General features: G+C 47.6%; 2 protein-coding genes across 16 annotated transcripts in view; one reads left to right on the plus strand and one right to left on the minus strand.

The window, feature by feature from the left end:
- Window positions 1-13,956, plus strand: part of TELO2 (telomere maintenance 2) — a 47,698-nt gene extending 33,742 nt beyond the window's left edge. For 4 of the 10 annotated variants that reach the window (XM_048868022.2, XM_075132901.1, XM_075132899.1 and 1 more), the window contains 10 exons: window positions 294-385; window positions 1,347-1,463; window positions 2,172-2,243; window positions 2,924-3,094; window positions 4,030-4,121; window positions 6,019-6,069; window positions 6,298-6,397; window positions 6,893-6,957; window positions 7,808-7,923; window positions 11,993-13,956. In XM_048868022.2, coding sequence (XP_048723979.2) covers window positions 294-385; window positions 1,347-1,463; window positions 2,172-2,243; window positions 2,924-3,094; window positions 4,030-4,121; window positions 6,019-6,069; window positions 6,298-6,397; window positions 6,893-6,957; window positions 7,808-7,923; window positions 11,993-12,096 — 980 coding nt within the window. In that variant the 3' untranslated portion in view covers window positions 12,097-13,956. The remainder of the gene's footprint in view (window positions 1-293; window positions 386-1,346; window positions 1,464-2,171; window positions 2,244-2,923; window positions 3,095-4,029; window positions 4,122-6,018; window positions 6,070-6,297; window positions 6,398-6,892; window positions 6,958-7,807; window positions 7,924-11,992) is intronic. The other 6 variants (XR_007358954.2, XM_048868023.2, XM_048868026.2 and 3 more) reach the window with 6 other exon arrangements.
- Window positions 13,957-14,595: 639 nt separating this feature from the next.
- The window catches only part of IFT140 (intraflagellar transport 140), a 252,984-nt gene continuing 243,695 nt past the window's right edge, over window positions 14,596-23,884 (minus strand). For 5 of the 6 annotated variants that reach the window (XM_048868017.2, XM_048868016.2, XM_048868013.2 and 2 more), the window contains 10 exons: window positions 23,438-23,533; window positions 22,811-22,943; window positions 22,576-22,719; window positions 21,788-21,916; window positions 19,848-20,030; window positions 19,156-19,362; window positions 18,460-18,672; window positions 18,209-18,375; window positions 17,664-17,805; window positions 14,596-15,497 (listed from right to left, as the gene is read on the minus strand). In XM_048868017.2, coding sequence (XP_048723974.2) covers window positions 15,291-15,497; window positions 17,664-17,805; window positions 18,209-18,375; window positions 18,460-18,672; window positions 19,156-19,362; window positions 19,848-20,030; window positions 21,788-21,916; window positions 22,576-22,719; window positions 22,811-22,943; window positions 23,438-23,533 — 1,621 coding nt within the window. In that variant the 3' untranslated portion in view covers window positions 14,596-15,290. The remainder of the gene's footprint in view (window positions 15,498-17,663; window positions 17,806-18,208; window positions 18,376-18,459; window positions 18,673-19,155; window positions 19,363-19,847; window positions 20,031-21,787; window positions 21,917-22,575; window positions 22,720-22,810; window positions 22,944-23,437; window positions 23,534-23,884) is intronic. The other variant, XM_048868015.2, reaches the window with a different exon arrangement.

Here is a 23,884-nt window from a genome sequence, read left to right on the forward strand (position 1 = left end):
AATTCGACCTTATTCCGTAGTGTAGACATACCCTATTGTCTAACCTTTCTGCTGAGTTGGTGTTTTCTTCCTGATGGAAGAGACCAGTTAGTTCTTATGCCCCTGAGTTTCCCCTGCTCTATCTCCCTGTCTATCCAGATTCTTACACCATATGCTGAATTTCTACATCTGGCCTTGGTTGTAACGTTCTCTTGAAGAGCAGGAAGGGAGGGAATATCTCTGAGATTCTCTAGTAAAAACGTTCTCACAGCCGGTCAGCAGAGCTGAAGTGGTTGGTTTTTGTTTATCTTTAGTCCTAACTGGATCTGAAGACGTGGACAAGTGGGAAGCTACAATGAAGGTTTTGGAGAGTCTGATTCGAAGGAATTCAGCTACTACAAGAGAGGTAAGGCCACGTGGGCTGTTCCAACAGGCTTTAGTCAGAGGGTTGCCATCTTGGCCTCAGAAGGAAGCTAGGCATAACGCAGTGCAAGATGGTAACGTATAAAGAGCGACAGACCAGGCTGACTTGTCCTGGAGTTGGGACAGACCATGGTGAAGGCAGCAGCATGGCAGCTGGCTCTTTTTGTCTCTTTTGGACTCCTTTTGCAGTGGGAATGGAGACCAGGAGACAAGTAGAGCCTACCAGTGAGCTTAGGGTTGAGGAGGATATTGGAAGCGGCACACTTTGTCCAGCGTGAGCAGAGCTGCCTGTGGAGCAGTTTTGAAGCCTCAGCTGGTGCAGCAATGCAAATCAGAAGACAATAAAATGTCTTTTATGCTTTCTTCAGACCCATTGTGTTCCACTCTCTCTGGCTCCTCATCAAGAGATGTTTGGGGCAGACTAGTCAAGATGCAGAGCCTGGGTGGGCAGAGAGAAATTGGGACAAGGGGTTGCTGATGCAGTGGCTCTTCACCATGGGTCATCTGCAGGGACTGAACTTGAGTCTTCCAGTGCCAAAAGCATGCGCCTCTACCAACTGACAAGAGATGTAACAGTAGCAGTTATAGGTTCTTATCCTGTTGTGTGGGCTGGCCACTAGAGGGATCACTTACTGCCCTGTAGGTTTTACTAAGGTGTCTTCTCCATTCCTTGCCACTAAGGTTCTTCCAAAAGCCATGTTTTAAAGGGGCATGGACATCAACCAAGAGGTTAGTCATTTCTTTGAGCAGTCCTACCTCAGTGGCACCCTGGCTTGTCATGTCCTCTGCTGTGTCTAATACTCAGGCCCTGCCTCTTCATGTCCAATCCTCTCTCAGAGGCAGCCAAAATGAAGTTTGTGTCTGCATCTTCCTTTGTAAACCCTCAGGGGCGGGAAGAACTTGCAGCCCAGAAGGTGGCCTCTCTGCTTTTGTATTTTGTGCAGGTGAGCATGGAGTTGGCTAAAGTACTGCTGCACCTGGAGGAAAAGACCTACATTGAGGGCTTTGTGGAGCTCCGTCAGAGAGCCCTAGTGGCTGTCACCATCACAGATCCAGTACCAGTGAGTCTCTGTGCTTCTCCTTCCTCGTAATAGGTACAGGCTTAAGGATTTGAGCAATTGCAGCTGGTGTCTCTTGCTGGCATGGCAGAAGCAGTTTCCATGATGGTAGGCTGGATGACCCATTATGGAGCAGGCTGAGTTTGTGTGAAGAGCTGTCCTGCCTCCTCATTAGCTGGGCCGTGAACTGGAACGATTGGAGCCAATGTGTTCGAGGGTTAGTGGCTGAGAGGGAAACTCTAGGCTAGAGGTTTAGACCACTGAAATGACTTGATAGGAAGTGTCCAGAGGTGATAAAGAAACGTGTGTGTGTCTCAGGGCAAATTAGCTAGCCTTGGGCAAGTCACATAGCCTCTCTGTGCCTCAGTTTCCGCATCTGTGAAAGGAGATGTCTTTGCTTCTGAGATGTGCTAAGGTTGTATTAGTTACTGATTGTAAAGCACTTGGAGACCCCGGGTGGAAGGTGCTGTAGAATGGCAGAGTCATGTTGGTTGGTATTGGCTTCCTCTTGGGAGGGCGTGGCAGTGCGAGTCCCTGAATTTCCCCTGCTCGGATGGTTCTTCTCTCCCCATTTGTGGATTTTCCTGGTTTATTACTAACAGGATTAGGATTTCTCCTCTCTAGAACTCCAGCCCTCGGGGAGGAGTTGTGGGGGAGCAGGTTTCTTCCCCAGTTATTGGTTCATGCTCGTTGTTCCCTGACTTGTTGCAGGTAGCGCAGTATCTGTCCTCCCAGTTCTATTCCTTGAACTACAGTCTCTGTCAGCGCATGGACATTCTGGATGTAAGTGACTCACCTCTTCTTTTCTCTTTGTTCTCTAGCTCCTCCCCTTCTTTCACCTTCCTATCCATGGGTCCCCGTTGCATGAGACCCCTGTCTCTGGGAGAAGAGCTGGGGTAATCCCTTGACTCCTGATTGAAAAGGACAATGGGGCAAAATAGGAGCAGCCTGGGGGAAGCTGTTATGTTAACATCAGTTACTGCTCGTCACTTCCTGCCCTCAGAGGTTAACGTGCTGTACAATTGTGATGGGAACTGGTGAGAGAGGAGATGGCAAAGAAGAGGCCAGGATGATGACCACTTGTCTGGAAGCAGTCAGTGGTTTTTAGGGAGTGTACTAAAGTTTCCTGGTGCTTTTTCAGTCTACTGGTGCTTTTTCAGTCACCCTCCCCATGCTGACACCCCACTTCACTAACTGTACCTAGAGAAGGAGCTGCTGTCTGCTTTCCTGGCTGGACAGCTAAGCTCCTCTGCTGAATATCCCCTGCGGCATCTCAGAGGTACTCAGTTGCCTCAAACTTGTGGGGTCAGTCCTTCCACCCTCACTTGAGCTCTTTTGTGCCTGCCCCTCTCTTCATTCCTGCCCTACTCCCACCAGCTCAGTGCAGGTGACTGTTGCTCTTAGTCTCTTTGTTAGGGAGAAGGAATATCGTCTTCTAATGGAACCTCTTTCCATTTATCTAGGTCCTAGCTTTGGCCGCTCAGGAACTCTCTCAGCCCCAGGCCTCTGGGAAAAATAAGCCCTGGAGTGCCCAGAGCCCATGCATCCAGACCGTCCCTGGCAGTGACAGCTCCCAGGACTGGAGAAGGATTGTGGATGAGAGGATCAAAAGCAAGACACGCCATTTGGCGAAGGTGAGGCCAGGATGCTCAATAGTGGAAATACAGGAACACCTCATACCACAAAGCAGAGAGAGCTGCAGTGGGGCTAACTCCAAGAATTGCCTCCGTCCTATCCAGGCCAGGGACCAGTGTATCATCATCAAAGGCTGGGTAACTTCGTTTAAAAAAAAAAAAAAAAAACTCCACAGTCTTCTGTGCCTTCTTGGCAGGGGGCTGTATCCAGCTCCTTGAAGCACTCGCTCACCCCCATCCCCACTGCTGCCCCATGTTGAAAGAAGACTGTCCCTATACCTTGGACTCCATGTCTCACATTGGGAGCTCCCGGTCTCCATTCTGCGCTTCCAATCCACAGAGCCGCCCTCTGCCTACTGTGGGAGGTTTTGAGGGGGCTGTGGCTCTGCAACTCATTTCTCAGCCCCTTCCTCCAGTCCCATCCTGGGAGCCAACCACCTCCATTCTGTATCTCTAACCCCCAGAGCTTCCCTATGTCTTGCATGGAAAGAAGTTGATTAATTTCCTGTACTGGGAGGTAAACCTCACTTCTGAGCTTCACTTATCTTGTGCTTTGCTTCACTTATCTTGTTGCTTTGCTTCCCCTCAAGTTTCCACCTCCCATACCACAGGACTGGGCCAAGACTCTGTAGAACTCCTCAGAGATGGGGATGAGGAGGAATTGGAAATGGGGAAGCCAACTCTGGGGAATTTGACTGAAGCATGCAGTGTTGAACCAGTGTAGGCCCAGCTGGGAAATGCCAGTCAGAGGCAATCTCAGGACACTGCGAGGAACAAAAGACACTTCAGTGCTAAAAAATGCTACTACTGTGCTTTCCCCTCTCTGCAGCAGTGAGGTCTGACAGCACCGAGGAGTGAGGTCATGTAACCCCTTCAGAGGCACGTACTGTGGCTGGCTGTTTCTCCTCTCTAATCCTCTTTTCTCTTTTGGACAGGGTCAGTCTCTAGTGGAACCGGCTTGTGGCCCAAACAAATTCAGTTCTTTAGCTGGACATTTCTTCTTCCCCCTGATTCAGAACTTTGACAGGTGAGATGGTGAGTGCTTGGGGTCCTGGCTTACCAAGGGACTATGGCAACACATGACTGTGAGGGTGAACCTTGACCTTGCTCTGTTAATGTCATCAGTGACTGAACTGAGACGCAGAGAGGTGGTGTGACTTTCTCAAGGCCCCCAAGGGAGTTCGTGCCAGTGTCAGGAATAAAACTCCTGGAGTGCCACATACCAGTCCACAGCTCAGTGGATGAATGGACTAGAAGATGGATAGAAAGCTGGCTAGATTGTCGGGCTCAACTGTCTAGCTGGCAGCCGGTATCAAGCAGAGTGCCCCAGGGGTCGGTCCCGGGACTGGTTTTGTTCAACATTTTTATTAATGATCTGGATGATGGGATGAATTGTACCCTCAGCAAGTTCGCAGACGATGCTAAGCTGAGGGGGAGAGGTAGATACTCTGGAGGGTAGGGATATGGTCCAGAGCGACCTAGACAAATTGGAGGATTGGGCCAAAAGAAATCTGATGAGGTTCAACAAGGACAAGTGCAGAGTCCTGCACTTAGGAAGGAAGAGAGAATCTCATGCACCGCTACAGGCTGGGGACCGACTGGCTAAGCAGCAGTTCTGCAGAAAAGGACCTGGAAATTACAGTGAACAAGAAGCTGGATATGAGTCAGCAGTGTGCCCCTTTGTTGCCAAGAAGGTCAATGGCATATTGGGCTGTATTAGTGGGAGCGTTGCCAGCAGATCGAGGGAAGTGATTATTCCCCTCTATTCAGCACTGGTGAGGCCACACGTGGAGTATTGTGTCCAGTTTTGGTCCCCCCACTACAGAAGGGATGTGGACAAACTGGAGAGAGTCCAGCAGAGGTCAACGAAAATGATTAGGGGGCTGGGGCACATGACGTACGAGGAGAGGCTGAGGGAACTAGGGTTATTTAGTCTGCAGAAGAGAGGAGTGAGGGGGGATTTGATAGCAATGTTCAACTACCTTAGGTGGGTTCCAAAGAGGATGGAGCTCAGCTGTTCTCAGTGGTGGCAGATGACAAAACAAGGAGCAATGGTCTCAAGTTGCAGTGGCGGAGGTCTAGGTTGGATATTAGGAAACACGATTTCACTAGGAAAGTGATGAAGCACTGGAATGGGTTACCTAGGGAGGTGGTGCAACCTCTATCCTTAGAGGTTTTTAAGGCCAGGCTTGACAAAGCCCTGGCTGTGGTGATTCAGTTGGTCCTGTTTTGAGCAGGGGATTGGACTAGGTGACCTCCTGAGGTCTCTTCCAACCCTAATATTCTGTGATTCAAACTCCTAGGCTACGTCCCTTCCCAAAGTGACCATAATACAGCAGTGAATTGGGACGAGGGCCTGTGTTTTCAGAAGTAACTAGGGATTTGGGCTGCGTAGGCAGGAGGTACAATGGGGGATGCCCGAGAAGCATTTGGATGGCTCTAGCCTACTCCAGGCATCTGATGGACAGGGCTTTGTATCTGGAAAAGAGGTGGAGCATGGAGAGTGATGCTTTGCTTTTGGAGGATGCAAAGCAGTAGTTCCTTTGAATGGCCACAAGGGGTTTTGACACACACTAACAGTCCAGACAGTTCGTTCAGTAATGGATGGACGTTTATGACTGAAGTTTTGGTGCTATACATGATTATCAGGCAACATTCCTACAAGCTATTGCATCTCAACTGTAAGGAGCTGCAGTCTGTGGCCTTGGATAGCCGCCATGGTGTTGCTTCCTCCACCTTGCCAGGTGCTTGTATTCATAGTTGACCAAATCTAGGCAGCAGTTTAATGTTAGTCAGGTAAGGATGCTCTAAGGTAATTAAGGACCTGGGTATAGTCCTAACCTGCCTGAGGTTACAGACAGCATTAAAGCAGTCTCAATTCTGATTGTTTACAACATTTGGCATTTGCATGTATTTCTTCCTAGTTCAGCCAGACTTCACCAGAAAGCCAAGTCAGAAGTGCCCCTGGCCAGATGGTGAGCAGTGATGTTCTGAGCACACTTTGGGAGGTGCATGGGAGCCAGTAGATGTGGCGGGAGGCATTCTCCATTTTACTTTGGTAGCCGCTGTCTCCAGAACTGAGATTGCCAGTGACCGGCTGGACACAGTGTTTCCTGCTGACCTTCCAAGCCACGCTCTGGCAGGTCTGAAAAGGCAATAAGAAAACTTGCCAACCCAAAGGAACTGTGTGTCTTGCATTGCAGGCCTCTGGTGACCTTTGACCTTTTGGGAGACGATCACCTTGTGCTGGGAAGGCTGGTGCACACTCTGGCAATCCTGATGTACTTTGCCATCCACGCTGTGGTAAGGAAGTTGAGGCCCATAATGCAGCACTTGCTGACTGCAGTGGGGGTGAGCCCCGAGATGGCCTCTGAAGTGGCATTGGAGCATGGTGCCTGCTGCACTCATTGGGGAATGACCTCAATGTGTAGGGGGATGCCATACCAGTGAGCAGCTGGCAGATGCTGGGGGGTGGGCTGGCCAGAGAACAGGGTTAGGAGCTAGGAATCCTGCATTCTGCTCCCTGCGTGTACTTGGGCATGTATCTTTACTGCCTGTTTCCCCAACTGCAAAATGGGGTTGAGTTAGTTACCTTCCTGCTTCCCAAGAGGGGCCTGAAGGCAGGAAAAAAACCCAGTATGTGCTGACTGCTATAAGAGTCGTTGGGTTCCCCAGAGACCCATCTGGGTGACTTTTTCCCCATTGCATGTGGTCCTAGCTGTGGACAAGTCAATATCCCTTGTGAGTCAGTGTGTGAGAAGCTACTTATTCACTGTTCCCCTCAATCCTGTCCTGCAGGCAGCTGCTGCCATGGGAAAGTCACTGCTGGAGTTTGTCTGGGCCCTGCGCTTCCACACAGACTCGTAAGTTGTGTGTTTCTGTGGTTATTTTGGTGATGGGAAGATGATCAGCTTGAGGTCCAGGTGCTCTTACTGGGACTCTTCAATCTCAGGTGGAGAGTATTGCCTGACTGAGGTTACGTGGATGATTTAATGCACCATTCTCTTAGCTCACCTCTGCCCCCTTTCCCTCCCTGCTCCATATTAGAGCAAAGCCTGCAGTGCCTCATGCGGGCAGAAGAGATGGGGCTGTCCTTGGGAGCCCCATCAGCACTAAACACTCCTTTAACCCTTGTATCACAGTTTTGGCTAAGGTGGAACTTTCATTGCCAAATCCTGTGTCCTGGCACCTCACTCATCTTTTGGTCTGAAACCTCTCGAATGTCTTCTTTGTCCAGAGGCGCAGTCAGTGCATGTAGAAAGCATGGCAGAAACCTTTTGGACCCATTTTTGAGTTATCCCTGAGGTGGCTTCCCCATGTAAGATATTTCCGAGGTGCTTTTTTTGCAGGAGCTCAGAGTAACTGAATGGTTTGGATTTAAACCCCCACAGCTGGAAGGGTATTGAGCAGATCTAGTAACCTTTCAGCTCACCCCCAGCCCAGGCTTCCAGCCTCTTCTGGTCCAGGGAGCAAGAGACTGGCCCCAGCTCTGCTGGGTGGCAGCATAGAGCTGAGCAAGGGGACCAGGTCTGCCAGCTCTGATTAAATCTGTGCTCACTAGGAGTCTGGCTGTGCTGGCAGTAGCCATCTGTGAGAAACTCAAGGGCACTGCAGTAAAACACACTGTCTGGAGAAGAGCAGCTAACATGGTGTGTAGGGGAAAGGAAGAGAGGGAAGCTGCAGCTTCTCACTGGGTCATTGCTTCTCCACCAGGTATGTGCGTCAGGGCCTCCTGTCTGCAGTCTCCTCCATCCTCCTCAGTGTCCCTAGTGAGCGGCTGCTGGAGGACATGACAGACGAGTTCTTGGAGACCCAGTCCTGGCTGGCAGGTGAGGGAAGTGGTGGTGATGTTGGTAACAGGGTGTAGTGTCTGTAGGACAGAAAGGCGACACAGTCTCCCACAGTATTCTTGCCAGCAAGTTAAAGAAGTATGGGCTGGATGAATGGACTATAGGGTGGAGAGAAAGTTGGCTAGATTGTCGGGATCAACGGGTAGTGATTAATGGCTCCATGTCTAGTTGGCAGCCGGTATCAAGTGGAGTGCCCCAAGGGTTGGTCCTCGGGCCGGTTTTGTTCAATATCTTCATTAATGATCTGGAGGATGGCGTGGATTGCACCCTTAGCAAGTTTGCAGATGACACTAAACTGGGAGGAGAGGTAGATACGCTGGAGGGAAGGGATAGGATACAGAGGGCCCTAGACAAATTAGAGGATTGGGCCAAAAGAAATCTGATGAGGTTCAACAAGGACAAGTGCAGAGTCCTGCACTTAGGACGGAAGAATCCCATGCACTGCTACAGACTAGGGACCAAATGGCTAGGCAGCATTTCTGCAGAAAAGAACCTAGGGGTTACAGTGGACAAGAAGCTGGATATGAGTCAACAGTGTGCCCTTGTTGCCAAGAAGGCCAATGGCATTTTGAGATGTATAAGTAGGGGTATTGCCAGCAGATCGAGGGACGTGATCATTCCCCTCTATTCGCCATTGGTGAGGCCTCATCTGGAGTACTGTGTCCAGTTTTGGGCCCCACACTACAAGAAGGATGTGGAAAAATTGGAAAATGTCCAGTGGAGGGCAACAAAAATGATTAGGGGACTGGAACACATGAGTTATGAGGAGAGGCTGAGGGAACTGAGATTGTTTAATCTGTGGAAGAGAAGAGTGAGGGGGGATTTGATAGTTGCTTTCAGCTACCTGAAAGGGGGTTCCAAAGAGGATGGATCTAGACTGTTCTCAGTGGTAGCTGATGACAGAATGAGGAGTAATGGTCTCAAGTTGCGGTGGGGGAGGTTTAGGTTGGATATTAGGAAAAACTTTTTCACTAGGAGGGTGGTGAAGCACTGGAATGTGTTACCTAGGGAGGTGGTTGAATCTCCTTCCTTTGAGGTTTTTAAGGTCAGGCTTGACAAAGCCCTGGCTGGGATGATTTAGTTGGGGATTGGTCCCGCTTTGAGCAGGCGGTTGGACTAGATGACCTCCTAAGGCTCCTTCCAACCCTGATATTCTATGAAGGGATGTTTTGCTACTTTCTTTGTGCTGCTGAACAGAGCCTCATGTGGAAGTGCATGTGTCATTCGTGTTAAGAAGGGGCCAAATTATCAATCCAGTACAGCCCTTGCTGCAAGGTGGGGGGTGTTGCAGAGGCATCCAAAGTGCAAGCCTTGGGCCAAATATGGCCTATAGTATTCTAACATAGTCACCTTCACCTTCCATAGGTAAATATGGCCTACGGAGACTCCAGGTCCAGAATACAGTGCACTTACGCCAAGCACCATATCCCCTCATATTCCATGGACTTGTAGGCTGGACCTTCATGTTTTAAATTACTTGCAGACCTTGAACTTCTGATAAGCAACCAGTGTGCTCTTGGGTTGGCAGAATTTGCACAGCCCAGGTGCACTGGGTGCATGGGGGATGGGGAGCATCCTCATACCAGTTTTCATGGTGGCAAATGATGAGAGCAGGAGGGCATGGTTCTTTCTTCCAACTTTCCTAGTGCTGAGGGAACAAACATCTGGTCTACAAAACAGAGTGAGTGACTCAGCCAGTGTGCACTGCAGGAGCGTGGACTGCAGCACGTGGCAGCACGTATCACACAGCACTGCCTTCGAGGTGACATGCTGGAAACTTGCAAGAGGAAATGGCACTGTATGCTCTCAGCCTCGGGCTAGGTTTGGATGCACTTCTGTGTGCTAATTGGGCCCTTTACTATTCTTCTGCCCTCAGTTGGTTTCCTTCACCATCCTGACATTTAGAAAACTGGCTTCCCATGGGGGCTGGGGCGGAAGTGACACCGACACAGCCGGTCTCTGATCCCTGCAGGTTAAAGGGAAAGAGCAGCCACAGGGGCCAGAAACTCCACGTTTCCCATGACATGGTGTGTGCTGAGGAATCTGCCTCCCTCTGCTATAACGTTCCTGAGAGCAAGGGGAGTCTTTCCATGAATGTTGTAAATGTCTGAGGAATTCAGTTCAAGGAGCGTTGTGGTCTGCCTGTCTTTAACTAGCTGATAGTTTTAGCTGTACTTGGCAGGGAGAGGGGAAGGCCTGGAATAGCAGCACCTCCTTTCTGTGTCTGAAACTAGTCTTGTGGATGCCTCTTCTGGTGCTAGGAAGATACAGTGTATCAGTGGTGATGTTTGTACAAAGGCAGTGTGCACAGCTGAGTTCAGATAGCATGGTGGTGATTGCAGGATAAGAGCATAATAATTGCAGCACATCAAGCACCAGAAGCCTGCACAGCCCTCTTATACACACAAGCCTTGGTTCCTGCCCCAAAAACTTTACATTCTAATTTCATCCCAGATGGAACCAGTCTGACGCATGCGGTGTCCTGGATGCCATTAGAAAGTCTGCATCCGACGAAGTGGGTATTCACCCACGAAAGCTTATGCTCCAATACATCTGTCAGTCTATAAGGTGCCACAGGACTCTTTGCCGCTTTTACAGATTCAGACTAACACAGCTACCCCTCTGATATTAAAAAGTCAGTGGTTTCCAGCAGGTACTACAGAATTCCTCTGCGCTTGGAACAAGAAACAACTGGGCTGTCTCTCTCCCTCTGCTGGGGAGCACCGGTTGGGAAATGCTGAATTGATGGCCATCCCTGAATGGGAGAAGCTGCCCTGGGTTGGAGAAGGCACATCATTCTTGCATTGGTCACTTCTGATAAGCTTCAGCTGCAGAGCATTTTGAGGATGGGAGTTCTAAGCAGCATTTAATGTGTCACTTTCCTTGTTCTGCCTCATCCCCTTGGGTAGGTTATGATAGGCCCTGTCCTTAAAATTCAGTTACTCCATCATCTTGAAAAGACATGATCCCTTCTTTGGTTCAGCTGCAGAGGTCCTTGGAGGGAATCCCCTTCACCCCACATGAGGCCTGGAGCAGTTTGCAGGGAGTGTGTGTCTTCTCATGTCAGGACTTCTGAGGTGCAGGGTTACTCCCCTTCCTCTCTCCCTACCCTCTCTTGCAGCATAGTTAGCTCAAGCTCCATGCTATGACATCGTCTCCAGTTGCATATCACAGGCTCTGAGCTAATAAACTGGGACTGTACACTCTCTCATATGGCTGCTTCCCCCCACCTAGAGTATGGAAACACCAGCCTGAAGCTCTCCCTGAATTTATAAATAACCCTACTCCATCCGTGTGAGTCATGTGCTTAGGCTGACACAGTGCTGGGCTCTGAGCACACTGCTTGTGCGTACAGGATATCCTCACACAGACTCTTTGCTCTTCCAGACTCCCTCCTGCTCTGACATCCTGAGTGCATCCTGAGTTTTTACTTTGAGCTGATTATGGGCCCCTGGAATAACAGTTTCATGGATGTTCTGCAAATGCCTTCATTTACACGCTGCTCACAGCGCCAGCTCTGTGTGAAGGCACCAGCATCGCTTGGGCCTGTTTTACGCTTCCATCAGCTGACTGCTAGCTATACTTAAGGGCTATTCTTATTCTCTACTACACCCATTTGTGCACATGGTTATATGATTTGTTGGTGATTGTGTACAAACAGAATATGTGCGCACAAGAGTTAGAAGCTGCTTTAAAACCTAACCCTTTTTGCCCTGATGTCAGGTTTCCAAGCCCCCTTCATCACCTGCCCCACTGCCAGTCATTTTGGAACTAACATTCTAAGCGTTAGTGTGCACCTGGGTGAGTGAGCATGCAACATAGGCTAAAACTATTGTTTGGTCTAAGCAATCTGAGTGTAGATATCTCATGGGAGATAAGTTGAGTAGCTTCTGGGCCTAAATCTGAGCAGTGCGAGAAGTGTTGAACACTAGCCCAGAGGGTTAGTTTTCTTTCACTGTTACTGGATTTCAGCAGTTTAGGAAAGGACTGTAAAGAGCATCCTTGTTTTCCTCCCACCGTCAAATAATGGCATCATCCTCTTTTGCAGATGTAGCAGAAAAGGACCCAGATGGAGACTGCAGGAGGCTGGCCTGGCAGAACCTGCTGCTAATGGAGAACCTGCTGAAGAAACTCAGAAGTATCCCTTCCTAGTTGTAGGGGGGAAACTGAACACAGAGGTGACCTCCACCTAACACACTTGCCAACTGGGTGTTCCTAGGTACTGCTGGGCCCCTTCACTAATCACCTGGTTGGAGAAGAAAAGGGGAGCGGTGTAGAGCTAAAGCCAGGGAGCCCGACTTGACATCTGGACTTTGTAGTGGGGGCTAACTCAATGAGCTATTTGCTATCTGGTACTGAGTGTACAGATGTAGGAAAGTGGACTAGTGCTGCCATCCTCTCTGCACGTCCCCCTCTCCAACACACTCTGCACCAGCTATTTATAGCCTTGGCAAATTTTAAATGTTCAGCTAAAAATATAATGAAGACCTCACATAAGACTTCTCTTTATGAAAACAGGAGGAGTGGACGTGGCCATGGCCATTTACCTCATGGGGCCAGCTCTATGGCATCCCTCTAGTGAAGGGTTGAGGGTCTCCCAGCAGTCAGCCTTTGGCAAACTAGTTACCAACCTCCTGGGAGGGATCATAGAAGATTAGGGTTGGAAGAGACCTGAGGAGGTCATCTAGTCCAATCCCACCTAAATCACCCCAACCAGGGCTTTGTCAAGCCTGGCCTTAAAAACCTCTAAGGATGGAGATTCCACCACCTCCCTAGATAACCCATTCCAGTGCTTCACCACCCTCCTAGTGAAATAGTGTTTCCTAATATCCAACCTAAACCTCCCCCACTGCAACTTGAGACCATTGCTCCTTGTTCTGTCATCTGCTACCACTGAGAACAGCCGAGCTCCATCCTCTTTGGAACCCCTCTTCAGGTAGTTGAAGGTTACTATCAAATCTCCCCCTTACTCTTCTCTTCCGCAGACTACACAAGCCCAGTTCCCTCAGCCTGTCCTTGTAAGTCATGTGCTCGAGCCCCAATCATTTTTGTTGCCCTTGGCTGGACTATCTTCAATTTGTCCACATCCTTTCTGTAGTGGGGGGCCCAAAACTGGACACAGGACTCCAGATGTGGCCTCACCAGTGCTGACTAGAGGGGAACGATCACTTCCCTTGATGTGCTGGGAATGCTGCTGCTACTACTACTACTACAGCCCAATATGCTGTTGGCCTTTTTGGCAATGAGGGCACACTGCTGCCTCGTATCCAGCTTCTCGTCCACTGTAATCCCCAGGTCCTTTTCTGCAGAACTGCTGCTTAGCCAGTCGGTCCCCAGCCTGTAGCAATGCATGGAGTTCTTCCATCCTAAGTGCAGGACTCTGCACTTGTCCTTGGTGAACCTCATCAGATTTCTTTTGGCCCAATCCTCCACTTTGTCTAGGTCACTCTGGACCCTATCCCTACCCTCTAGCATATCTGCCTCTTCCCCCCAGCTTAGTGTCATCCGTGAACTTGTTGAGAGTGCAATCTATTCCATCATCCAGATCATTAATAAAGATATTGAACAAAACTGGCCCCAGGCCCTACCCCTGGGGCACTCTGCTTGATACCAGCTGGCAACTAGACAGCGAGTTGTTGAACCCAACAACTAGCCAGCTTTCTATCTAGCTTATAGTCCATTCATCCAATCCATACTTTTTTGTTGTTGTTGGCAGGAATACTGTGGATTGAGTGGTTCGTTGTAAAGGATGATTCTAGTCAAGAGTTACACATTGTGAACATCCCCAGTGGGCTCCTGCGTATTGACAATGTGCATAATCTTAGAGCAGAGACTCGGTCCACCAGGGTTGGTGTGGGGGAGGCAGGGCTCTAGTTTCTAGTTACACGGTGTCTTTTTCCTCAGGTGTGAATAATCTTAATATGGTTGGAAGCTGCAAGCAGAGGAAGGAGATTGAGCACTTCACATGCTACAGTCTATACTAGCATTCTATTAAAGAGAAACTTGCTGAAAGCTGGAGTGTCTTGTTCTTAAGGCATAACTCATTTCAGTCCTATTTTAACATCCTATTCCAAACTGCTTAATATTTGTGAAATCTCACAAAGGAAACCAGCCACTCCAACCCTCCTCTGTAACATCAGGTAGTATGGAATGTGTTCAGGTGACTGCTGAAAACACATAGTTTCTCTTACAGCAGGGACTAAGGCCATGTCTATGCTAGCATCCCCTCAGTGACATAAATTTTGGTGGCATAAGTGCTTGCTGAGCTGGTTTTATTATGTCACCGGGAGAGCTCTCCTGGCGGCATAATGCAGCTACACAAGCACTTACAGTGATACAGCTGTGCTTTTGTAAGCTTTTAAGTGTAGACATGGCCATAGATAAGGACATTGCTATGGTGAGATTGAGGGGGAGAGACTCTGACAGGTCTGATCCTGCCTTGAGCTGCAAAGCAGAGCTTAATCTAGATATTCAGTCACTAGGTAGGGGGCTTGTCATCTCCTTCTAGAACAGAGCCCACTGAGAATGGTCCTGACATTTCACTAGGAATATTTTCCCCAATTAAAATCAAGTAAAGGGTTTTGAACTTTATCCACTTTAAATCCAGGGTTTGGTTTGGGAAAGGCTTCAAGTTAAGAAAACTGTGCAGGATAAATTACTCCAACTCCAGCCTATGCAGGAGTGGAGGAGGTAGAATTTATTCTTCTGTAACTGCAAGCTCTACTCCAAGTGATCCTTTGCTAAATTAAATGCAAGATCTAGAGGGACTAGTTAACAGGGGAAGAAGTCTCCTACTTCTGTAGAAGGTCACTGATTTGAATTTTGACACAGCTCTGAATGACTCGGGCACCTGCTGAGCCCATTCTCTTTCTATTTGAGGCCTTGTCATATCATTGCAAAGTGTCTAACTAAACTGCCTTCTGTATGCATAGACAGTTAGAGCTAGACATGCTTGATTCACTTTTCTACTGCTCCTGTACTCATGGGATTAGGATTAGCTAAGGCCTTAATTAATCAGACATTCATTTTTTTTTTCCTTAAAAATGTATTGACGTATTAAAAATCTCTAAATTTGCACAATAAAAAAGAAAGATTAATAGTAGCTGTCTGAGGCCCAACCTGTCCCTCTGCACTGACTTAGTGCTTGAGCTTTAACAGTTTTGCTTATACATAACAAATTAATCTTCTTGGTATGATCCAGGCAAACTACAGTGTCAGGCTGTGCATTAAGTGAAGTATTTGACTTTCTGCCCTTAACAAGCCTAGACCAGGTAGCTGGGTGCTGTAACAATGGCCAGGCTTCCTCACAGCTGAATGTGAATGTTGCCAGTTTACACAGTAAGCCATCAGGGATCCTCGACTTCATCAGCTACATCCTCTTCCACCTCCTTGTTGTCTTCAATACTGTTGTGGCGAATTCGTTCTGGGACAGGGTTCCGGTTCCAGGGAATGCCCAGCCCTCTGTGAACTGCCTCAATGGTCCGTTCATTCACATAGTAGGTCAGGTTTACGCATGGAATTCTTTTCCGCATCTCCTCCAAGTATCTGTAGGCCTAGGGGTAATGGATGTTAGGATATCAGGCATGAGATGTGTTCTTGTTATTCTCATATCACAGCAGCCTGGCAAAAAACATCTAGATATGTTGCATTCACAGAATATCAGGGCTGGAAGAGACCTCAGGAGGTCATCTAGTCCAACCCCCTGCTCAAAGCAGGACCAATCCCCAATTTTTGGCCCACATCACTAAATGGCCGCCTCAAGGATTGAACTCACAACCCTGGGTTTAGCAGGCCAATGCTCAAACCACTGAGCTATCCCTCCCCCCCAGATATAGGTTGCTAGGCTCAGACCTCCCAGCCTATGCAAACTGAGTTACCAGTGCAGGGCTGGTTCACAAGCTCTCTTCAGCTACCTGTGGGGTTTGTTCAATATTAGTATTAGCACAGAGGGTGCTGCAGTCTCAGTTCAGGCATCACACTAAACTGTTCAGTAGTGTTGGGGATTCTTAGGAGATCCGTGAGATGACTCTCTAGAGGGACTTGAGCCTCCCAGCCGTTTCCAAGATTTAAAAAAAAAAAATCCAGGAGCCAGGGCCTTTATAACACCTAAACTTTTAGGAAACCCTCTACCTTTCACTTGTTTTTGCAGAAGAGCAACAACATGGAAACCAATCACTAGAATGATGAGTCTTTTGAATAAAAACTGGGATTAGCATTTAAATCCAAGGGAAGGGAGGACATGGGTTTTCCAATACCAGCCCCCATCCTCTGCCCTGATACCTGAAGCACTGTCAAGGTCAGAGATGTCAAATTTTAGTTTCAGTTCTTCTGAGGGTACCCAAATTTCTCAGACCCACTTTTTTTTTTTAGAAATAGTAAAATAGAGCATTCCTGAAACAAAATATGTAAAATTGACAAGAATGTCAATATCACTGCTCCAGGAGCTCTGGCTGAAGGCAAGGTTCTTGGGGCTGCTATGCTCCCTGGTCAAGCCGGGGCTCCCAGAGTCCAGGGCAGTCCTGCCATTCAGATTAGTACAGGGCCAAGGACACTCAGTCTTCCGGACTCTCAGGCTGCCCTACTCCTGAGCTGGCAGCAGCCCTACAATAGTCTGCATCATAGGGCTGCCCTAGACTCTGGGAGCCAGTCTTAGGACTTCCAGGTTCCAGCTCCAGTTGGGGCTGCTGGACTCTCTGCTGCAGAGCTTTCAATTCCAGAACACTAGCAGGTTTCCAATGGATGGATGTGTAACATTACACACAGAAACCTGCTACTGGTTCAGCAAAAGTTATCAAATCTGCACGAGACTTGGCAAAATGTTTTGCCCTAGTGAATCATCATTTTCCAGCTAAGAACATAAAAATGGCCATACTGGGTCAGACCAGAGGTCCATCTAGCCCAGTATCCTGTCTTCTGACAGTGGCCAATGCCAGGTGCCCCAGAGGGAATGAACAAAACAGGTAATCATCAAGTGATCCATCCCCTGTCGCCTATTCCCAGCTTCTCGCTAAGTTTCATCAGAAAATTTCTGAGTGGCTCTAGTCAAGACAGCTTGTAATAAACAGGTTAGTGCCAGAGCAGGAGAGCATGATGCTCAGCACCTGGCTGGTCCAGAACAGCAGGTTACTTTTAGTCCAAGGCCTGTAATCCTGTGCCATTCTGCACTCTGCTGTTGGCACTTCCTGCTCTGAACAAATGACTCATCACTTCCCCAGATGGCTACAAATTTATGATTTCCCATTTTTTCTGGGCCAGCCAGGTGGCTGTTGGAGGCACAGTGCAATTACAGAGAAATGACCAGAAATAACCTACTGCTCCTCTCTCTCTATTAATGGGAATGGTTACGAGTATCTCAGGAGCCACCTCTATGAATGTTACTCTCAAAGTCCTGTAAAGTAAACTTCTTTCTCCCACCACAGATTAAAAATGGATTCAGTCTTGCTGCTCCTTTAGCATACCCTACACCGGGATCAAAACTGCAAGCACCACACGGTGCTTCGCAATGATACTTCAGCTCTCTTGCCCAGCAAAGGTCAATATAAATACTCCAAGGGTAGCTGTCTACTATGGCACCTCTACACTTACGAAGGTTGAGAGTGTACAATAGTGAGCTGCATTCCCAAGGGATGCAAACATTTAGCTTGTATGCTTCTTAGGGCTTCCTTTGTCTTCCTCTGTACAGCGCCAAGAACATGGATGATGCCCAAATAACAACTTACCATCTGGAAGTCCTCCACCTGTAAGTAATGTTCAACCAGAAAGCCCAAGACATCGCCTAGGCGGATGGTACTGTCAAGGTCTGGCTCGTCGAGGAGAAGCTCACACTGCCTGATTGCCTCTTTGGGGTCCTCAGAGTAAACTCTAGTGAAAGAACAGGTTGAAACTATAAATATCCCATGGGGGGAGGAGACAAATTCTCCCTTATTACATCAGGCTCTCAGCTGAACCACAGTTCGAGACCTGTGTAAGCCCCATAGCCTCCCTTCTGTAAGATGGACATCCTCATAGTATCTTAGCTCTAACGAGGAGAGTAGGCAGAGGCTTCATAAATCAGCAGATGGGGCACTCACCTCAAGGCCACCTTCACCTTTTACTCAAAAGTCAACCTGTCATCCCCTACACCCATATGGTTCCTTGAGGCCAAAAGTCTCATGAGTGCTTTCAGAAGTTAGTCTCCTGCATGGAACTGTTGCTGCTAAAGCAGAGAGCTTTCCTCAGATACAGATTTCCATATACATTGTGTGCTCTGAACGCTGCAAATTACCTTCGAGCCTGGATGAATCGCTTGACCAAAGCCATCTTGCTTTGTAAGAGTGCCAGTTTGCTCTCCTGCTCTACAGGGCTTCTCGTCTTCGCCTTTGACAGGCACTTGAATGCCTCAGTCAGTGCTCCCTGTGCTTTCTCATAGTTCTGGTATTCGTCGATCTCCACCTACAGAGAGAAGACAAATAAGATAAAGTGTCCTGTTTCCCGTTGTCACAAACTGAACTCCTCTGAGAATGGACAGGGACATACCTGAGCACAGGCATCATAAAAGCCAGCTAAGAGGTCAAGGGCCTTTCCCTTGGTATAGAAGCTAATGATGTTCTTCATAATCTCTGGGTCCTTTCGCCAATCCAGTGATTGTAGGTAGTTGGCTGCCATGATATAAATCTCCCTCTGTTTGGAGACTCCAGCAAAAAACACTATTTTCTCTGTGTCTCCAGACTTAAGCAGTGCTCTCATTGCCTGTAAACAGAGGGGAGAACAATCATTACTATTAGCAATGTAGAAACATGAGGCCGCAAGCAACCAGGCAGTGATAGGTAGAAACTCCTGCATACCCTCTCTACAAACTAAGGTACAATTCTGCTGCTTCTTCCAAAACACTCTCCCACAGCAGAATCCCCAAGGGCAGATGCCAGGATTCTGAGCACTTATGTCCCTACGTTGGAGAGTGAACAGGGAGATCTCATGCTGACAGCAAACCCTGTGGAAGAAAGGGGCCCTGCAGGGTTTGAGCTCTGAGGACAGGCAACTCCGGGTGGGCTGGCAAATATTATTTAACATGAGTATTTTTGTCTGAAACTAACTTGTGGTATCCCTGAGATTAGTCCATCAAATCAATCACTTTACCTGCAGATTAGAAGTGTGTTGTGGAGCTTCACACCTGCCAATGCCAAGGGGTTCAAACATTAGTACTGTAGCTTCTCCCCACCTATGTAGACTCACCTTCAGCTTGTTTCCTGCTTGAGTGTATTTCTTGGTTGCCATGTGGTAATTGCCTTGCCGCATGCAGCAATCAGCAATCTGTTCCAGCAGTTCTTTCCTAGACTCTTCAGAGAGCTCCTTTGAATCCTTGGAGACAGTCATCTTCTCGGCCATCTCCTCTGTGATGGTCAGGTTCTGATTCAAGCAAAGCTGCAGGGCTTCATGGTACTGGTGAAGAGGAAGAGAGCAATTAACTGCTGCTAACTAAAGGTTCTGCACTAGAAGGATCCCAACCACATCTAGCCTGCTAGAATTCAAATCTCTGAGCATGCTACAACTTTTTAGCCTTTTTCTAACTGTGTGAAGGGGTGCATCTGAACTCTGCAAAGGCCAGATGTCCGCGTCCCAATCAAGTTGTGCTGCAGAATCTTAACTTCAGAGATGGCCCTGAACCAAAACCCTGCAGCTGAAGACCCTGATCTTTGAGGTGACTCTGAATCTGAAAGACTAGGCTGGGCTGTAGCTATGTCAGGGGCTGAGTGAAAACCCTGCATTACAGAACTCTGAGGAATTCAAAATCCTGATAGAAATTCTGCAACTAGGGATTTGTTGCAGTGTGGTGAGGGCCCAGGATGCAACCCAGCTCACTCCTGAGCTCTGCTCTTCTACAGGCACATGCTGTAGAGTTCCCAGGAACACTGCAAAGGCTTTACCTTTTTGGCTGCTAGCAGCAACTCTACAGCCTTCTCGTGCTGGGCATGTTCAATGAAGAAGTCAGAGCAGCGTGCCAGCAGAGCTGGGTCTGACTTCTCATCCAGGTCCTCAGCAATCAGCTGCAGGGCACCAAACTGCTGTGTGGCAAAAGCCAGCTCTAGCGCTTTGGAAAAGTGTCCTGCCTGCAAAACCAGAGAGAAACCCTTTAGTTTTCCCCTCTCTTGTACTGATTACATACAGATTCCAAGGCACCAAGCCATTAGGAAAGAGACACCAGGTTTCTGCAGTGGAGCCCGGCAAAATCAGCAGTTGCTATGCCTCCAGTCCTTTCCTTCTTGATCAGCAGGCTTTGTATGAAGGTCTCCATTAGTTACGAAGGCCAATGAACCCAACCTGAGGTACAGAGAAACATACAGTAGCCCTTCCCAGCTACCGTAATCTACATGCCTGCCATTCTGCTGCAGAGCTACCACACTATAAATTCAGAGAGTGACCTACCGGCTGGCCAGAGACACACAGGATTCTCTGTATTCTGCCTCTAGTACAGCACTTGGTGCAGAACTTGTCTGCTCAACTATGGCAGGCAGACAGAGGCAAGGAGGCTTGCACAGCTAAGTTGCAACCCGTATTAATTGATATATAATAAGCACTGATTGCTTGTGCTGGGAGTCTCCTGCAGTGATGCAGCGCCTTCCCCACCAATACTGTTTTGTAGTGAATGCGGGCTGATGTATCAGCACTGGACAAATGCAGCTGGAGGCTACAAAGTACAAGAGTGAGTTCATCTCCCAGACATCATCTGAAATGTGATGTATGTCACAAGTGAAATAGGTGGACTCAATCAAGTCCCATGGGAATGTATATTGATATTACCAAAGCCATCACTCATTACCAAATTTTGATACTGATTAAAGATTAAATATGATGAAATTTAATAAGAACAAATGCAAAGTACTCCACTTAGGAAGGAACAATCAGTTGCACATATACAAAATGGGAAATGACTGCCTGGGAAGGAGTACTGCAGAAATGAATCTGGGGGTCATAGAGGATCACAAGCTAAATATGAGTCAACAATGTAACACTGTCGCCGCCCTCCCTTCCACCCCGCCCCCAAACAAACAAACATACATAATTTTGGCATGTATTAGCAGGAGTGTTGTAAGCAAGACATTGGAAGTCATTCTTCCGCTCTACTCCACACTGACAAGGCCTCAGCTGGAGTACTGTGTCCAGTTCTGGGTGCCACATTTCAGGAAAGATGTGGACAAACTGGAAAATGTAAACAGCAACAAAAATTATTAAAGGTCAAGAAAACATGACCTATGAGGTAAGATTGAAAAAACTGGGTTTCTTTATCATGGAGAAAAGAAGACTGAGGTGGGACATAAGAGTTTTCAAGTACATAAAAGGTTGTTACAAGGATGAGGGTGAAAAATTGTTCTCTTTAACCTCTTACAATAGGACAAGAATTAATGGGCTTAAATTGCAACAAGGGAGGTTTAGGGTGGACATTAGAAAAAACTTCCTATCAGGGTAGTTAAGCACTGGAACAAATTGGCTAGGGAGGTTGCTGAATTTCCATCACTGGAGGTTTTTAAGAAGAGGTTAGAAAAACACCTGTCAGGGATGGTCTAGTTATTAGGTAGTTCTGCCTTGATTGCAGAGGACTGGACTAGATGACCTCTTAAGATCCCTTTCCATCCTACACTTTTATGATTCTATGATTAGAACAGCAAGTACTGCTGCAGGTCAGTTTGAGGGGCACTGGCAGAGCTGTGGAGAGGGCCCAGGAATGGATTAACAAGGGGTGCTGCACATCAGGACTGGATTGACCACAATGAATGCAGATAATCAGGTATTCAGCTGATTTGGTAGCCATCCACTGTAGTGTCTTGGTCTCAACTGAAAGCTTTATACATTGCTGAGTCAGAGTTACCTTGTGGTACAACATGACTGCTCTGTCCATTTGTTCCCCCTTCTCTTCATAATAGCAGGCTGCCTCTATCATGTCTTCTGGGGAACTCAGCAGAGCCAGGTTCATCAGCTGGTCATCCAGATTGTTCTCCTACTCAAAAGTAAAGATCCATCTTCAAACAAATATTCTATTTATGATTACTTCCAGAACATCAGACTTCATAGTGCCATTAATTACCTATCCTACAGTTTTATATTGCCACCCATCCCCACTGTATCTGACCACCTTCCATATAAAATCTAGAGCAACAGCAAAGTCCCTAGTGAACTTCATGTTTCAGAGTAGCAGCTGTGTTAGTCTGTATCTGCAAAAAAAAAAATAAAAAAAAAAATAGTAGTAGTTGTGGCACCTTAGAGACAAACCTTAGTCTCTAAGGTGCCACAAGTACTCCTTTTCTTTTAGTGAACTTCATGGAGTTTCTGGTCTTCCCTTTTGTGAGGTCAAAACTCTGCTTGGGGCAGGGTTTTTGGTTGGTTGTTGGTTTATTTCAGGAGAGGTTTTTTTGAGGGGTACTTGGGCTCCAAAGGGGTGTCGGTATTGTTAGTGTCACATTACAGACCCCTTCTCTCCTAGAAGATGTGGGTAGAAACCAATATCAACTACACAATTATATAAGCAAGAAGTATATCATACTTTACATAAGAAGGCCCACGCTAATCTCACAGGTTGGCTACATTTCCTGATGTTCATGGCCTGAGAGATGCCATTGGTGGTGAGCTCTTTGCACTCAGGTGTACATGCTGTCGTACCTTACACAAGCGAATGGCATTGTTAAATGCCTGGGCCCTAGTGTAGAAGTGCACAGCCTGCTTGATTTCATCCTGGCTCTCGTACTGGCGGGCCAGGTGATAGGATGCTGCCCAGTTTCCTGTTTCATTCGCTATTTCAGCAGCCTGAAAAGAGAGCCAGACCCTTCACATCATGCCCAGATTAAACACAAGAACATGGACTCTCCTGGGAACAGTGGGAAGCAGGCTGCCTTACCTTCTGGATGTTGCCCTGAAAGCAATAAACACGGACCAGGGAGAAATAATCCTGAGCTAACTCATAGTATCTTAGTGCGGATTCCATATCTGACTGGCTTTCCAGATACTGTGCCCACCATTTCCATAAGTTCCTAGAAAAGAAACAAAATAAGTGATGATGGTAATTAATAATTGGAACACACTACCAGGGGAAGTGGTGGATTTTCTCTCTCCAAGTCTTCAAATCAAGACTGGCTACCATTCAAGAAGATGTACTTTAGTCAAACACAAGTCATGGAGCTCAATACAGGGGAAACTGGATGAAAGTCTCTGGCCTGTGTTACTCAGCTCTCTCAGTCACAACTCTAGTAGCACTAGTTCTCCAACACAATACAGTGGGGCCCCTTCTAATGAACAAGATTCATGACCAAAGCGGACAAATGAACAAACTTCCAGCACTGGATGGTATAATGCATTAGCAAAAGTGTTTCCTACTAGCATGCTTCCGCTCTATTGAATTAACCTGGAAAATCTGAAAGCCTGGCAGGAAAGCGTTAAAACAAGTAATCTCAAACCTGAAACTCCCCCCTCAGGATACCATTCCTTCACACACTTCAGATAAGGAAGGATGTAACATGGCACTCACTTATCTTTCATCTTGTTGACATAGATCTCCAAGGCTTGTAAATCTTCAGAGAGCATCCTGGGCACCTCAAACCTATGCGTGTCTGATTTCTCATAGCTGTGTAGAAAACGGGCACATTAGATGGTGGATCAGTGCTTTGTGGCAAACTGCTCAACTGCTATATTAATCCATTTTATTTTAGTTCTTTAGTCTCTAGAATTAACAACAATACTAATAATACTCTGTCCTTATAGAGTGCTATAAGCATCAACTGCAGGAACAGTGCTGGCCCCCGAGTGCCAGCATGCCAAGGAAAAATAAAGGCCAAGGTGCTGCTGAGATAAGACCAAGGTGTGCAGATCATTGAGACAAAAATGGGTGCAGAAAAATCAAAAATCTTATTTGGGCCAAAGAGCCAACATACGCATCAAAGCCCCAAAAACAAACAAGCCAAATGCTAGAAGTCTG

The sequence above is a fragment of the Caretta caretta genome, chromosome 10, assembly GCF_965140235.1.
Source record: "Caretta caretta isolate rCarCar2 chromosome 10, rCarCar1.hap1, whole genome shotgun sequence".
NCBI lineage: Eukaryota > Metazoa > Chordata > Testudines > Cheloniidae > Caretta > Caretta caretta.